Genomic DNA, 17,392 nt, shown 5'->3' on the forward strand with positions numbered 1-17,392 from the left:
CCCTGAAAGGCAGGAGCTGTCGGTCCTTCCTAGAAGAGACTTCACAGCTTCCAGTTCCAAAAACATCCACTGCTCCCACCAACACCGTCAGCGGAATGGCAGGAGCAGTGCACAGGGACCTCTGCAGGTGCCACGGGGGGTCCACAGAAGTGCTCTGCTAGAGCCGGCTCCTGTGCAAACTGCGCAGCTGCCTCCCTGCACCCCCGTTCCCGCTGAGCGGCGCCAGCAGTACACACCTTGTTCCTCATTTCCTGGACCTCCTTCGGGTTGGTGTTCAATGGGACAAACAGATTAGGGACGGCAGAGGTGGAAGTTCTAGGTCCCTCCTCTTTAGTCCACTGTAATATCAAGAATAGGTGGCAAGTCAGGACTGTGGCCACAACCAGCAACATCCTACCATCCAGTTTGTATCATATCCGGTCATGCACTGAACAGCACAGAGTGACGACTGAACCAATGAGCGGCCCCCGTGTCACCGCAGCAGTCGAGACGGGCGCAACAGAAGTGTCCACGTAAAACCCACCCATGGCAAAAGTCAGAGCAGTGATGGTCAGAAGGCCTCGCTGGAACCTAAGGCACAGGCAGGCTGATGACAGAGCGATGCCATGGAATTCCAGGGGCAGACCTCTGGCGGAGGCCGTGGGGTCACTGCTCTGAGTTATCCAGCAGCAAAGCAAACTCAAAGCATGAGATGACAGGTCGTGGGAAGCATGTGATGTGCCACCCAGGTGGACGGAGAGGTTCCGCACTGGGAAGCATGGGGGCATCACCAGCGTTCTGCATTGACGAGAACTGTCGGTTCAGAAAGCACTGCAGGCACAACTACTTCCGCCCAAGAAAATTACTGCATGACTGTTCAGACAGCAGCTATCTGTAGAAGAGCTTGGTGATGTCGAATATTTTATATAACTTAATAATTTTAAGTGTTACAAAAATATCCCAGACAAACGCAAAGCGTTTCTTGAGTTTGTACCCAGAGGCCGTTTCCGATGTCAGTGCACATCATCAGCATACGTGTGCCCCTCAGGGCACCTGGATGGTTTTTTTGGTTCTCCAATCAAATATGAGACTTTTAATCAAATTGTAATTCTTAAGCATGAATAGGCACTGCACCTTAAAACAAGCCCATCTCAGAAGCAAATGTTATGCCTTTCAGAGTATTTTCAAGAGTCAATAAGCCATAGACCATGAGACTGTAAAGCAGCACGACCGTAAAATGCTTAGCCGCCGTGAAGGAAAACATGGAATGGACGTGGAGCTGGGAGATACTCACTGACGATTATCTTCTCAGATAAAAATAACTCCAGCTTTTTATTAAAAATAATTTTTAGTCAAAACATTAAAACAACCACCTGAGAAGCTTGAACACGTTGGAAAAATTAAGAACAATTATTATAACTTAATATACCAACCTGGAAATACTGCACAGGATTTATATTACTCCAGAACAACAGAAAACAAAGGTCAATGCTGAACAAGGTGCTCCTTCAATGCGTACGTTGACTAAAATGTCTAGAGAGATGTAGGTTTTTTTTCAAGCTAACAGTAAGTAAAACTCAAAGCTGCTGCTGCATATGCCCTTTGTAAAAATTCATCACAGCGATTCAGCATTATGTATTTATAGCATCAGTGCAAGTTGTACTCATCTTTTTTTTTAAGTCTCGCTCCCTTTCAAGTAAAATAAACAAGTGAACAAAAAAAAAGGGAGTGGGGAGAAAGAGAGAAGGAGGGAGGGAGAAACACTCAGCCACGGCCTCGAGACTCACGAGCCACAGCTGCTGGGGGGCACATGGGCTCTCACCAGCACTGTGCATCAGGAGAACACCAGGGTCACCCAGGCAAGATGGACTTTTTAAAAAATTTGATCTATAAAGCAAAGGAGCTGTTATTTTGAATAAGGGTGGCAGAAAGCCCCGTTCTTTCTTCAGTGCCCACTGCCTCAGGAACCTCTCACCTCATTTCCACCAAACTCCCATAGAAGCAGCCAGGCCCAGGAGTCTGCCCCTTGCTCAGTCTCTGCCCAGAAGACCACTTTCTTGGGCTCACGGGGGGCTGACCTCCCTACATTTTAATGCAGGAGCCGGGTGGGATGTCAAAGGCTGGGTCGCATGAGGAGCGAGGGCCGATCCTCAGAGGACTTTGGCGCCAGTGATGTGCACCATTCCATGAGAATATCTTTGGGACAAACAGTAACTGAGCAGCGTTAACCCTGAAACAAGGACCTCCTGCAGCATCTGCCGCCGGGGCCACTGCCGCCTGAGCTGCTCTCGGGCCATGCCGCCCCAGCAGCAGGAGGGGAGGACTCGCCGCTTATGGCCATCTACTCACATGCAACAGTCCATGCAGGAGGCAGCTGGCGTGGACGTTCGGAGGCTTTGGGATGGGAAGCAGGGAAGTGAAGCTCACGATAGAGGACGGAGGGTCAGCTGAGAGCACACAAGTAAGCCACTAAGGGAAACTGCTTAAGAAAACACTAAAGGCTTGAAAGAAAAGATTTCAGTGACTTAATGAAATCACTGGAGTTTACACTCAGTAACAGGTTTGTGGCTGAACTACCTTTTCATGCATCAAATATTAAGAGTCCTCAAAAACCATTCGAATTAATGGGTACTCCTATTGTTAGGTTAATGCAAGTGGGTTTTTAGTATTTTTGCTATGTAGGTACCAAGTTAGGAATTCCTGAAGAGGCAGATTATATCTTAAGCAGTTTCAAGCAGAAAGTATTACATTTTAGCTAAGGCATAAGGTGGATTTGGGCTCAGACTAAGAGAAGAGGAAGAAGAGAGGTTTGCTGCCAGTGGGCGTTAGAGGGCTGTGCTCCCAAAGCCTCCGAAGCCCCAGCTGCCCAACGTGCTCTACATCGTCTAACTATGAACAGTAAGGTAGGCACAGACCAAGCAGTTGGTAATACAGCTTGGCACGCAGACACCGGACGAGAGAGACTGCAGCAAGGGTTTCACGTGATCGTGTGCAATGTCCGTCCACACCTTAGTCTTCGCCTTGGGACTGCTTCCGTCCTGCCCTTCCTCAGAGGCGTCGCCGCCCCGGCCAGAGCTCAGCCACTTTGTCTTCTCTCGCTGCTGCTTCTGAAAACTGTGTCTGAGAGGGGAGCAAGTGCCCGAGTCACCGTCACTAGCAAAGGAGTAGCCAGTGACACTAGCAGGAACCTCCACATCGCTGTACTTTTTCGATTTCTCTCTCAGAGCAGGGTATCGATAAGGGTAGCCAGTTCTGTAACCCTGGAGTCCAAAGAAAGGGAAAGACAGTTAATACTTCCGAACTCAAAACAGGCCCTCTCTCCCAAAACTGTGCGGCACTCGCCACGAACGCCGAGCACAGGTGTGCGCTAGGACCCAGCAATTCCACTGCTAGGCATGCACCCACCAAGCACATAGGGTCACCCAAGGACAGGTGCTAGGATGGTCACAGCTATGCTTAAGAGTCCCAAACTGGAGACAAGCTGGAGGTCGGGCAGGAGCAGAGCAGACGGGCTGTGGCACGCTCGCATCCGACCGTGTGCCGTGAGGAGCCCGAGGCATGCCGGCACGCAGGACGCTCGCCAGCCCTGGCCCAGCGGTCTGGAGCCGCAGCGCGGTGACTGTGTAAGCAGCCCACAAAGCTATGGGGGGCACCGCAGAGGTCTGCGAAGCTCACCAACAGACTCCCACTTGGACCAGGGCACTCTCAGAGCACCTTCAGGGCATGACGACCCGAAGGACTGCACAGGGCTCGGGCCACTCGCAGAGGCTCCCCAGGAACCCCGCCCTCCTCTCACTGGCCCCTCCTCCCTTAGGCTGGGTCTCTGGGAGCCCACCTCTGTTAGGCTTGTTCCTTTCCAACGCAGGAAAGAAAGGGTGATAACGATCCCTAACAGAGATTCCCCCCTGACGTAACTATCCTCAGAAACACAGGTAAACGTATGCACTGCAATTCTGTCATATGTGGGCATGCCTTGTTGAAGAACAGTAAAAGCTAATGACTCAGCTGTAAGAAGAAGATGCAAAAAAACAGTTTTTTTGTTTGTTTTTAAACACAGTTCTTAAGTCACGTTTCCTCCTCTTGGTTGGAAAGCCAGGGCTATGAATACTCTCCATAATGGAGGACTCCACAAACACCATTTTATGGTGAGAGAGTGTATATTTTTTATTTATCCTTCCATTTTAAATGCTGTCAAACCAAAGTTAGAGGAAACACTCAGACCTTAGAGCTACCACATGATTTGAAGTCAGGTATGGACTAGTTTCTTTTATTGAGAACCTGAAATTGTGTTTTGATATTTTAAAATGGCATTTCTTCTAACTGTATAAATTAAAATAAAAATTTCTATTTGAGACTCTTGATTCTATTTTCTACCCTACTCAATAATTAGCATACAATACAGGGAGCTGATATAACAAAAGGATGTCACTATTACAAGGTGTCAATAGAGTGGTATTGAGAAAAATATACCTAAAGCAAACAATGGACTATAGTTAACAGTAGTATTTTAATAGTCTTTCATCAGTTGTAATGAAGGTACCACAACAATGCAAAGTGTCAACAATAGTGGGGTATATTGGGAATGCTGTATTTTTTACATGACTTTTCTGTAAACCCACAACTTCTGTAATTTAAAAAAAAATTAGTAATTAAAAAAATGCTAAGGGAAAGAAATCAGACACAGTACTTCATATGGAATGACTCCATTTGTATAAATGTAAATAAAAAATAAATCTATAGAGACAGAATTAGATTAGTAGTTATGTAGAGCTAGGGAAGGAGAGAGGGACTGAGAGGGGACTACTAAGAGGTATGGAGTTTTTCTTTTCTGAATAATGAAAATGTTCTCAAATTGATTTTGGTGATGAATACTAAAAGCCAGTGATTGTACACTTTGGTTGAAAAGTATGGTGTGGAGATCATTTTGAGAGACGTACAGTTCTAATGAAGAACTAGCAAAATGAATAAACTTCTCCCACAGGCAGAGCAGAGCTATGGTCTGGCATGATCCTCATTCCTCCAGACCACCGAAGTCACACATCAAAAATATATGTGGGGAAGTGGACTTGCCCAATGGATAGGGCGTCCGTCTACCACATGGGAGCCCCACACGCAAGGAGTGCGCCCCTTAAGGAGAGTCGCCCAGCGTGAAAGAAAGTGCAGCCTGCCCAGGAATGGCGCCACACACATGGAGAGCTGACGCAGCAAAATGACACAACAAAAAGAAACACAGAGTCCCGGTGCCGCTGTAAGGATAGAAGCGGTCACAGAAGAATACACAGTGAGTGGACACAGAGAACAGACAACTAGGGAGGGAGGGGAGAGAAATAAATAAAAAATAAAAAAATAAATATATATATGCATGGGGAAGCGGACTTGCCCAATGGATAAGGCATCCACCTACCACATGGGAGGTCGGCGGTTCAAACCCCGGGCCTCCTTGACCCATGTGGAGCTGGCCCATGAGCAGTGCTGATGCGCAGAAGGAGTGCCCACAGGGGTGTCCCCACGTAGGGGAGCCCCATGCGCAAGGAGTGGGCCCTGTAAAGAGAGCCACCCAGGGCGAAAGAAAGTCCAATCCACCCAGGAGTGGCACCACACACATGGAGAGCTGACACAAGATGACACAACAAAGAGACAAAGATTCCCGTTGCCGCTGACAAGAATGCAAGTGGACACGGAAGAACACATAGCAAATGGACACACAGCAGACAATGGGGCGAGGGGGGGGGGGGGAGGGAGGGAGTAGGGGAGAGGAATAAATAAAAACAAATCTTTTTAAAAAATCAAATAAAAAAATGTATGAAGCTTGGCTCCTTTCTTCAGTGATCTTTTAATTATTCTCATAGATTTTTTTTTTTTTGAGAAGGGTTTATTTGGAATATAAATAACACTCTCTTAACAGATTAACTAGAGATACCTTCCAAATCTGTCTAAAGACTAACTCCAGGACCCCAGACCCTCTCCTGAACTTCATGTGAAAATTTTTAACGTCTCCCCATTGTTCACTGAATAAAGTCTACACTTCTTCTAAACTGTAGGGGAAAAAAAACCCAAAAACATGACTACGACCAGTGATTGGCTGTCCATTTTATTTCTTCTAAATGGCAGGGCCTGTAAAATTAAAAATAGTGGTAATAGTCTGTGCACATTAGGGATCCTGAATGAGACTGTCTCGTGGTAATAAAGGTTTCACTTACTAATCTTTCATCCTTTATCTTCCTCCTCTTCAAACCAGATACTGCCTGATTTTGATTTCTTTCTTTCTACCTTCCCGAATGTACTAATGCACACAAAGTGCACAGGCTGGCATTCTCAATTGATCTCCTTTCTTTTTTTCCTCAATTTTAGATAGAGGAGTAGGAAAATGTCAAGAGTCAAGAGGAAGGAAAAGGCTGCAAGGCTGGGCCCCTCATCACCCCTCCAGGAACCGCGGCCCCACCCTCAGCCCTTCTCCAGCACTGACCCTGCTGAAGCTGCTCTGCCCCGCTCTGACCCGCTCTGCCCTGCTCTGCCCCGCTCTGCCCTGCTCTGCCCCACTCGCCAACTGCTTCATCTTCCCTCTTTTTGCTGACCTGAACCAAACTCTGATCCTGGCTGTGATGGTCACAGGCGTGCCCATACCACGACTTAGCCCCTGCCACTCTCATCGCACCTGCCACAAGGGTACATGTCCCGATCCACTCGGCCATGTCCTGGATTTATCTGTCCATCTCCCTCATAAGGTAATGGACTCCCTGAGGGGTCTTATTCTTGGCTGGGCTCTCGGTAGCAGACATTCAATTAATGCAGCAAATCTTCACTGAGCAAGTGAACTTACACATTAATCCACGACTTTATTTCCCTGTTCCTTCCTCTCTCACTGATGGCATCTACTCCATGGCTACCTCTCACCTCCAGGCAGATAACTCCCAGTTCTTTCTAGCAGCCAACCCTCTCCCAAGTATAAAGAAGTTCAATTAGAAAAGCCCTGAGCATACTCAGCACACTCTCAATCGGACCCATGAATTCTTTTTGTTCAAAAATCTCCAGAAGTTACAAACTCTCACTTCCTGAGGTCATCCATCTCACCAGGGGCTAGTCTGACCCTCAGGATCTTCTTTCTTGTGGTTCGCTGAATGGGCTCCTCTGGTCCCAGCTCTGTTCTCCAGAGCACCCAACCGTGTCAATGCACAAGAACATTGGTCCTTCTTAAAGCTGTTCTTGCCCAAACTAGCATGACAGCCCCTCACACCTCTACTATGTAACAACTACAGGTACTAAGGTGGGTTTTCTTTTACCCCATCTCAGAGCTTTTGACACTAAAGTATGAAAAGGGCCTCATTATAAAGCAGTTTCTCTTATAATACAATTTCATGCCTTAGACCCCAAGGTGAGTGTTCCAACAGGGCAGTGGTGAATTCCATGAGGGACAGGCCTGAAAGGTACACCCTGCAGCCGAGGGCCCGGCCAACTAGTCCTGCTGTGCCTCCTGGGCAGGCTGCTGCCGTGGCCAGGGGTGCCCTCCTTCACTCAACCCAGCCTGCCGGGATTCCACCTGCTATCAGAGGTCATGTTCCTGCACCACCTTCTCCATAAAGGTTCCCCCCACCTTTGCACTGAAACCCCATCAAACAGACCACATTAGGCCTTGTATTTTCTTCACCCATGTACAGTCTTATCCTTCCCATGAGGCTGAAAGCCCTAGGAACCGAGTTTTGTGTGCTTTGTCAGGCTTTGTGTACTTGCAATAAAAACCAGTGCCTCCCGTGGAGCAGACACAGCAAATATCTGTGGAATGCAGTAAGAATCAGGCCCCCCAAAACCAGAAATCACTGTTAAGAGGGCAACAAAAGAAAATATTTGACTGACATCTCAAAACACCTCCCTCCATAGCTGGCTTGTAAGATGGTGGGTAACGAGATCATTCTATCAGAAGTTACTTATGCTACCTAGCGGTTAGTTATCCAGCAGGCTAATGCAGAGTAAAGCATGCTCTGGCCTCTTGTCTCTACAAAGGCCTAACATGAGATATCTTCATAAACCAGAAAGAAAAATAAATAAATAAAAGACTCACCACCTCTGTATTTTACTGTGTCTTAACTTAGAAGTTAAAGAAGACGGGTGCTTCTTCACGGGTTTTGAGGGTGAGTACATTCAGACATGGCATGAAGATAGCAACTTCATGACACCAACACTGGTGTTTTTACAACAAAAGTTCTAAAAACTTGTCCTCAAGTGGTGGCAATATTCTTACCAGATTATCAAGCATCCGCATGAGGGCTTCAAACTCCTGCTCCCCAATCTGCCACTTGGGAGGCGATCCAGTTCCCTCCCCTGCCGGGGACTCTGGGACACGGGACTTGGCTTTGTACTTGCAGGGATCCAGCAGGACTAAGTTGTCTGGCCCTCCCGCACTGGCCAGAGTGCGAACCTTTTCCAAAACAAACAAAATGGCATAAGTGCCTTACTAGGACCAGGATTATCAGGTGACCAGGAGACACTAGACAGAAGTGGGCTTCAACAGAAACCAGATTAGCAGCGAGTAAGAATTCAAATCATAGGATGGCTAGGCTAGTAAAAGGTTATCTTCAAAAGCTTTTCTTTAGCTTAACTGAAAGACTGGGCACTCAGAGGCAGGTATGAGAAAACAAAGAACTTTCCAAGAACACAGGAAGGACAGACAAGAGACTTCACTGACCCACAGACCTAAGTCAGGGGAACGACAAAAGAGCACTGACGTGGAGTGAGGAGCCACTGAAGTGGCCCCGAGCTGTGAGGCGGTGGGCCAGTCACTACCTCCCTGCACCTGGTGTGCCATGAGGGACCAGTGAGACAGAGCCTGGCACACAGCAGGGACTCTGCACATGATAGGGACTTAAAGACTAGAAAAACTAAAAATTAGAAATGGAAAGCCTGGCAGTCTTTTGACAGTGAAATGGCATTTGTCCTGGTCAATTTCCAAATCCATGAGCTCATCTCTGGCAAACAGATTATGGACAGACTCATTTCCACAAGATAAGTATCGAAAATTTATGTGAGCCCCAGAAATGTGAACAACATCAAACTGGATGGAGTAGCCCCCACCTACCTGGATCTCACAGGCCACCACAAGGTTATGGATGTAATAGAAAGCCTCCTCAACGGTCTCACCCACGGATACGAGTCCATGATTTCGGAGAATAAGTACCTGGGACGAGACATTGGGATTGGGGGGAGGGGTGTTGAAGGTTGGATGTATGGCAAATGAGAAGGTCAATATTCACTTTTTTCCTCTCCTCTCTATAATTTAAATGCTAGATTAGATGCCTACTGACCTTGCTTTTAGGCCCCAAGTTTTTCTGAATCAAAACTTTTTCTTCCTCATCAACCAGGATGCCATGATAGTCATGATAAGCCACTTCTCCCAGGGAAAGTGCCTCTGGTGAGATCGGCAAGAGGCCACATTTCATTGCAGAGACCTAGAAGCCAAGTGGTCACATAAGTGAAGGCAAAACATGATTTATCCACAGATTGATTAAATCATAAACACTTTCCTTGAAGAAATTAAAAAGGGGAGAATTTTATTTTGTTCTCCTCTTGAAAATAAATGAAACCATTAAATTAAGAAAACTGGACTCCTGTGGCTCACTACCAGCCTACACTTAAAAATCAAAGCTTCCACTAAATTGGGAGAGCCTCAAGAGAAGATCTACCTCTTCTTGGTTTTCTGTCACATTAATTAGAGACTCTGCTAGCTGAGCTCTAACGAGAAGATGAGCCACAGCTCTAATGGAAGGAGCGGATGTGGATAATGGGCTCCACTCCAGTTACTCAGGACACATCAAAAGAGTCTCTGGGTAAGCGGATTTGGTCCAACGGATAGGGCGTCTGCCTACCACATGGGAGGTCCAGGCTTCAAACCCAGGGCCTTCCTGACCTGTGTGATGAGCTGGCCCACACACAGTGCTGATGCACGCAAGGAGTGCCGTGCCACGCAGGCATGCGAGGAGTGGACCCCATAAGGAGAGCTGCCCAGTGCAAAAAAAGTGTAGCCTGCCCAGGAATGGCGCCACACACACAGAGAGCTGACACAGCAAGATGATGTAACAAAATGAGACACAGATTCTGGGTGCTACTGACACAAGCGGACACAAAAGAACACACAGTGAATGGACACAGAGAGCAGACAAATGGGGGGGGGAGAGAAATAAATTTTAAAAACAAATCTTTAAAACAAAAGTCTCTGTAAGATCTTGGTGTACTTTTCATCTTGGGTTATAGGTAAGATAGGAACACCTGAAACTAGATTAACAGCTAATTTATAAAAGTTTACCATAATCACATTTGAATAAATTCTCTACACTGAAGTGCAACTGAGTCTCAAAATGAAAAAAGTCTTAAGTGTTCGTATAAACCTTTAACTTTCCTAAAATTCCACAGGCTGGCCTTAGAAAGCAGCAATATGACGCTAGACTAAAAGGCTCCAAAGATTCAAATAATATCTAGAGGCATGTCGACTCCACATAGTTAGTCTAAAAAGACAGTATCATATTTAATCCCTCTCAGAGTATCAGCTTTCATATAATCAGAAATTCCCTTTACCTAAGCAAAGTTATTTTGCTGAGAACTTTTAAATCACATTACATGGTATATGTTGTTTGTAACTATTCTCAAAGTTATCTCTAATCATTCTTAAAATGAATGGGCTTTTTAGTGTTGGAATAACGTGTTCTACAGAAAAACACCAACGGACAAATGCATCTAATAAAACTCCAAGTTTAACATCAAGAACCCTATGTCCAAAGTGAAATAAACCGAGCTAAAATTCATCCAAACAATCAATTACTCATATTTATTAAAATATCAAGTTGAAATACAGCATATTCAATCATGAGGCTGTCTCTCTTATTTATGAATAAGTCCCTGGCCATTAACATATAAAAATGGCAATGAAAACCTGAGTGGGTTTTTTTTCCTTTTTTTTCTTCCCCTCCCCCTCCCTCCACCCTGCTGTTTTTGCCGTCTGTGTCCATTCACTGTGTGATCTTCTGCATCTATTTCTCTTCTCATCTTTCTCTTCTAGGATTCACTGGGCTTTGATCCTGGGGACCTCTGATGTGGAGAGAGGCTCCCTGTCAATTGCACCACTTCAGTTCCTGGTCTCTGCTGCACCTCACCTTAACTCTCCCCTTCATCTCTCTTTTGTTGCATTATCATCTTGCTCACTCAGATACTGGCTCACCAAGCGGGAACCTGGCTTACCATGCGGGCACTCATGCAGGCCCTTGGCTCATCACATGGACACTTGCGTGGGCACTCGGGTCACCACGTGGGCACTGGCTCACTGTGTGGGCACTCGGCTCACCACACAGGCACTTGGCTCACCATGCAGGCACTGCTCGCCGTGCAGGCACGCTTTCTCTCCTTCTTTTTCACCAAGAGGCCCCAGGGATCGAACCGGGGTCTTCCCATGTGATAGGAAGAGGCCTTATCACTTGAGCCACATCCACTCCCAAAACACTCAGTGCTAAAGTGGTTTTCACTTTCCCATAACTTTGTACCAACCAGAACCTGAATTTTCAAACCAAGAGGCCTGAGTTTCGTTAGAGCAGCTCGTTTGCACCAGGCTTGGTGATCAGATTTGTGCAGGATCCTGGAAAGCTCTGAGCTTGAAGGCTGGGCTTCCCGATAGCCCTATCCTGTCTGTTTTCTCTTCTCCCAACCAGCCCTTCTACAAATTCTCCCCCATCATGGTCCAGTCTAGTTCTACCGGTTCTAGACAAAGGGTCAATTCTGGACCTCATGCCCCCCCCTTCCCTTGCTCCCTTTCCCTCAGTCTCACAGCATGCTCCAATCTCCTGCATCCTAGAAACCCCACTCTGAGCCCACAGCATCCTCTACCTACCACCCCACCTAGCACCTCCTATTCCCAATCCTCTTCTCAAATAAGGAATCTCCATTTGCTGTTGTCATTTTGTCATTTTTCAACCTCCAACACACTGAAATCTGGCTTCCACCCTCAGCACCCTTTTCATTTTCTAACTGTTAAATCTGACAGACGGGGACGTAGTTGTGGCTCAAGTGACTGAGCTCCCACCTACCACACGGGAGGTCCCGGGTTTGGTTCCCGGTGCCTCCTGGAGAAGACGAGCAAGACAGTGAGCTGGTGCAACAGCAGGTGCGGCAAACTGACCTAATAAGATGATGGAACAAGGCGACACAAAGAGGAAAGACAATAAGAGACACAACAAAGCAGAGACCTGAGGTGGCTCAACCGACTGAGAGCCTCTTTCCTACACGGGAGGTCCCAGGTTTGGTTCCCTGTACCTCCTAAAGAAAAGACAAGCAGACACAGAGAACACACAGCAAATGGACAAAGAACAGACAGTGAGCACAAACAATGAGGGGTGGAGAGAATAAAAAAAAAAAAAATCTTAAAAAAAAAATCGAATGGACATTTTCAGACTTATTACAGGTTTTTCAAAATAAGATAGTGTATAGACACCTTTTTAAAGGTAAAGAAAAAAGTTTACTTGACATTTAAAAACTTAGTTAAAATTTGTTTTAATCCACCAAGGTTATGCTTGTTGACTTGTTGCAAGAAAGAAGGAAAATTTAGAAGAAAGGGGAAATGGCTCTCACTAAAAACTTAAAATGTCAGATGCTAGAAGGGAATCACACTCACGGCCGCGCCTGCTGGTGTGTGAATGTGAACAATACATTTCACGTCCGGTCGGGCAGCATAAATTGCAGAATGCAATGTGAAGCCAGCTTGATTTACTCCAAGATTAGTACTTCCACGATCTACAACATCTCCTTGCAGATTGATTTTAACCTTACAATAAGAAAACAAAAATTTTAAATACCATAAAGATTTCAAATGACCTTAACTAGAAAATATTCAAACCGAAGTTTAAAATATTTACAACTTCTCTCAAAGGTTTTTCTAACTGTATTAATCACAAAACACATATTCTTTCCTCTTTCTTGGGTTTTACATTTCTAATGGATATTGAAGAAGTTTACTTATCTAATAGGATCTGCACATACATGATACCAAAAAACAGAGGTCTATTCTTACCAAACTGGATGCAGTCACTTCACTATAAAGAAGTCCAAAAGGTACGATGAGGAAATGCTCCTGCTCGGAATTCACTCGGGTCTGTGGAGAGAATTGGTAAACACACTCAAAAATCCAATTAAAATTATCTGCATTTCTTGCAGTCCAAAAAAACCCCCAAACAGAGTAGTATACACTTACTTCACAGGTTTGTTATAAGCTTTAAGTGATCTACACCTTGGCAAGCACTTCAACATAATGCTTGTCATAAAGCTAAGAGATACGGGAAGCTTTTAACTGTTGTATTATAGTACTTTAACTTACCAGAAACATAAAGTGCATCCTGGTCACACTGTGAGGAGTGACTTTATAGAGAGAAAAACAGTTCTGGACTAACCCTCTGGTGGTCACTGAATTACTGCTACATTACTGTGTCACACATCCTGGTGGCTACCGAGCTATACTGTGGGAAAATGATGCCACTCAGCAAGGGTTTAATACTAATGAAAATGAAAACTTATTTTTTGAGAGTAAAATGGTTATTTTTTAATGCTCAAAATCTGTAGGACAGGGAAACGGATGTGGCTCAACCAACTGGGCTCCTACCTACCACATAGGAGGTCCAGGGTTCGATGCCCAGGGTCTCCTGGTGAAGGCGAGCTGGCCCATGTGGCAAGCTGGCCCACACGGAGTGCCGACCCATGCTGGAATGCTGCCCAGCACGGGAAAGCCACTCTGCCCAGGAATGCCGGCCAATGCTGAGAGCTGGCACAGCAAGATGACCCAACAAGAGACACAGAGGAGAGAATAAGAAGATGTAGCAGAGCAGGGAGCTGAGGTGGCACAAGAGAGTAATCACCTCTCTCCCACTCCAGTTTCCAGAGCTGCCTAATGAGAATAGAAGCAGTCATAGAACAACACACAGCAAGTGGACACAGAGAGCAGACAAAGGGGGGGGGGGGGGTGGGGATAAATAAAATCTTTAAAAATAGAGTAATTTTTAAAAATCTACAGGACAATCATAAAAATCACAAAACAGAATCCTTCTTCAGTGCCTGATTGGCTTAAAAAATATCTAAAATACCATGTCATCATTCCCTAGTTTGTTTGCTCCTTCCACAATTTTTTCTTTCCAGAACAATCTATTCACTACAGATTTGGCACATATTACATACCAAGCACTGTGTTAGACACTAGTAACGCAGTAGTGAAAACAAAAGAGTCCTGCCTTTCAAAAAGGCAGTCTGGTTTTCATAACAATTCAGGGACTAAATCAGAGGCCTTCTAAAGACCAAATTTGAATACATTTACTACTGGATTAAGAAAACCAGACTCCTAACTAAGATTAGTTATCTGGAATTTAGTGTTTGCTGAAAGAAACTTTTAAGGTGCTTTTCATCCAACATCCTAACCAGCACAGCAATTTCTTTTGTAGTGGTCCAAACAGAAACACAGAGCACTTCTGCACAAGCAGTTCTAGTGAAGGGAGGCACACACTGTTCTCAAGCATCCAGCCTCACTTCCTCACTAAGCAAACATTCACTGAGTGCCTGACTCTGGGCACTGTGGTAGACCAGTAAATAAATAGAAGTTGAAGAGACCTAATAATTAAAACATTCTTTCTCACACTGAGAAGAAATCTATTGTCTTGTATTTTTCATGACTGCTTCTGGTATGCAACACAAAACAAGTTCTATCCCCTTCTCTAACTTATTTCTCTAATACCTTATGTCGTCTTTACACTAAACTCCCCTGATTCCCGTCGTATAGAATAATGGGGCTAAGAGCACAGGATCTGAAGTCATCTAAGACCGGAGTTAAAAACCTTTGCTCCGCCAAGAACTGGCTATGCTGCTTTGGGCATCCTAAGCTCCTGCTCTCCTTATCTATAAACTGGGGATGATAACTAATGTTCTACGATTGTCAGGTGGTGGTGTGAGTCCATCTGAGACTGGTGTCATGAAATGAAGGAGAAAGGCAATGGGCTCTGTCCTAGGGCCTTTTCCCGTGGTATCTGGCTGCTCAGCTTCAGGAAGGGAGAGCAGGATACTGACAACGAGCATCACTGAAATGACTGACCATGAAATCCGAGCTGGACAAACTGGAAGTAAGGGGCTGATGGAGAGGAAACAGGAAGGCAGCTCCACGAGTATTCTAAACTCCAGGTGTAGAACACTGCTTAGCTCAGAGACAGGAGACACCCAGCAAGCAATTGTTAAAAGAACGGAATCAAGAAATTAGTCATCCTAATATTTTTGAAAAATGATCAAAACTGGAGTAGTTGAAAAAACAAGTGTGGAGGGAAAAAAAGGCTCTGGTCAGAATAAGAAAGCATCTTCATTCTTAAGTTTTTTAGCATATAAAGAATTTCAGAGTTGATGGTAACACATAATAGTGAGCATAACTAACAGGCTGGTTTATAAATGGGACTATGGCTGAAAGGGGGTAGTTTAGGGACATAAAGGTCAATTGAAAGAAAGAGAATAATCTAGGAACTGAATAAAATAGTGAACCCAGAGGTAGATGAGAATTCTGGTAAACAGCACAAAAACAAGAATATACTTCTATGAGCCAGAACAAATGAGCATCACTATTACAAGGTGATAAGAATATGGTGATACATGGGGAAAATACAATTAATGTAATTTATGTACTACAGTAAACAGCAATATTGTAATACTCTTCAATCAGTGTCAAAGAAAGTACTATATCAATGCTAAAGGTCAATAACAGGGGGTATGGGATTTTTTTCTTTTGGACTACAGAAAACATTAAAAAATTTACCAAGGTGATTAACTGCAGAACTCTGTGACGAAAGTGAGAGCCACTAACTGTACACTCTGTATAAACAGTACAAGGCATGGGACTGTCTAACACAGTGAACCATGTGGTGGAAGATGGACTGTGGTTAACGGTGCAAATATGAGAGTGTTCTCTCATGAACTACAACAAATGTACAATACTAATACATGCTGTAACTAATAGGAGTTGTATGGAAAAAACACATCAAATGTAAGCTATGGACATAGTAGTAATGGTCTGGTGATGTTCTTTCATAATCTGTAAAAAAATGTTCCACCACAATGCAAGGTGCTGGCGGAGAGGTGATGTATGGGAATTCTGCACATTACACACAATTGTTCTGTAAGCTCATTTTCCTAAAAAAAAAAACAAAAAACATATATATATATACACACACACACACACACACACATATACACACACACATATATATATACATATATATAAAAAGAGCAAAACAAGAGGAAAAAAAGAATTTTAGAAATTGCCTATAGTCCTACAGTCTGGTAAATACTCACTTAAGGGGTTAGCATGCCAGAAGAAAGAAGCTGTAAAGAACCAGTGTTCTCATGACTTTCAACACAAACTGGCTAATTTTCAGTCTATTACCCTGCAGTCAAGCATCAGAAAACAGGACTTCTCACCGTGCAATGGAAGAACCAAGGAGCCCCCAGGAGTCCCAGCCAGAACGCTGCTGGTCCTAGGAGGAAGCAAGTCGTTGGGCCTCTGAACCTGGACACAAACAGTAACAATTTCTCACGCTCATCTCTTTCCAGATGAGTGACATCATCAACATGATGATGTAAGACATCCCCAGAGATTTAGTGACTAAAAGGATAAATCACAGTGGCTTAGAACTATGGAGGAAGGTAGAGCCTGTAAAAGGACTCCAGAAATGCTGAACTGAAGAAACAGAAAAGTCTCAAGCAGGAGCGTTCCACCCCAGACCCGCGTGGGGTTCCCGCTCCCCTCCCCCTTCCTCAGGCCCACACAGCCTGTGAGTCCCACAGAGGCAGCACGGCCCCTGCTCCTCCCATGCAGACTGAGACTGGAGCCGCACAGCAGCGAGTTACCAGGTGTATCCAGGCACAGGGACCTAAGTGCATACAGACCAGGGCAGAACACAACCTGCTAAGGAGTGCTGCGTATAAAATGGCCCCCATGGGGCAAAAAAGAGAGAGACCGTGATAGAAAGGCTGGGAAGAATTGTTCTGTCCTCACTCAATCCGGTTTCAGTTGGCTAGACATCTAAAGGCAAAACAGACTCTTGTGCAGTGACCCATCTTTCTGGATTGACCATAGCTGGCTCTCTGGGGTAGGATATCCTAAGGAAGAAGAAACCAGAGGCATAAAAGCCTCACAGAAAAATAGAAAGGGAGGTGGCTAAACTGAACTAAGACAGGACGGGTCCCCTCAAAAAAGTGTAAGGAAAACAAATCTCCTAACTCAATTCACGGAGATGAAGGAAAACATGCATAAAGAGATAAAGGATATTAAGAAGACAGTGTGTGAGCACGAAGAAGAATGTGATAGTATAAAAAGAAACAACAGAAATTACAGGAACGAAAGGACAACAGTAGAGTTTAAAAA

The 17,392-nt window shown here is 45.0% G+C and overlaps 1 protein-coding gene across 10 annotated transcripts in view; it reads right to left on the bottom strand.

Moving 5' to 3' along the window:
- ADD1 (adducin 1) overlaps positions 1 to 17,392 on the bottom strand; it is a 101,159-nt gene that overhangs the window by 11,979 nt on the left and 71,788 nt on the right. For 7 of the 10 annotated variants that reach the window (XM_023585367.2, XM_004481031.5, XM_004481032.5 and 4 more), the window contains 7 exons: positions 13,022 to 13,102; positions 12,626 to 12,775; positions 9,276 to 9,419; positions 9,050 to 9,148; positions 8,216 to 8,392; positions 2,895 to 3,239; positions 237 to 338 (listed from right to left, as the gene is read on the bottom strand). In XM_023585367.2, coding sequence (XP_023441135.2) covers positions 237 to 338; positions 2,895 to 3,239; positions 8,216 to 8,392; positions 9,050 to 9,148; positions 9,276 to 9,419; positions 12,626 to 12,775; positions 13,022 to 13,102 — 1,098 coding nt within the window. The remainder of the gene's footprint in view (positions 1 to 236; positions 339 to 2,894; positions 3,240 to 8,215; positions 8,393 to 9,049; positions 9,149 to 9,275; positions 9,420 to 12,625; positions 12,776 to 13,021; positions 13,103 to 17,392) is intronic. The other 3 variants (XM_004481033.5, XM_004481034.5, XM_004481037.5) reach the window with 1 other exon arrangement.

Source organism: Dasypus novemcinctus, chromosome 1, assembly GCF_030445035.2.
Source record: "Dasypus novemcinctus isolate mDasNov1 chromosome 1, mDasNov1.1.hap2, whole genome shotgun sequence".
Taxonomy (NCBI): Eukaryota; Metazoa; Chordata; class Mammalia; order Cingulata; family Dasypodidae; genus Dasypus; species Dasypus novemcinctus.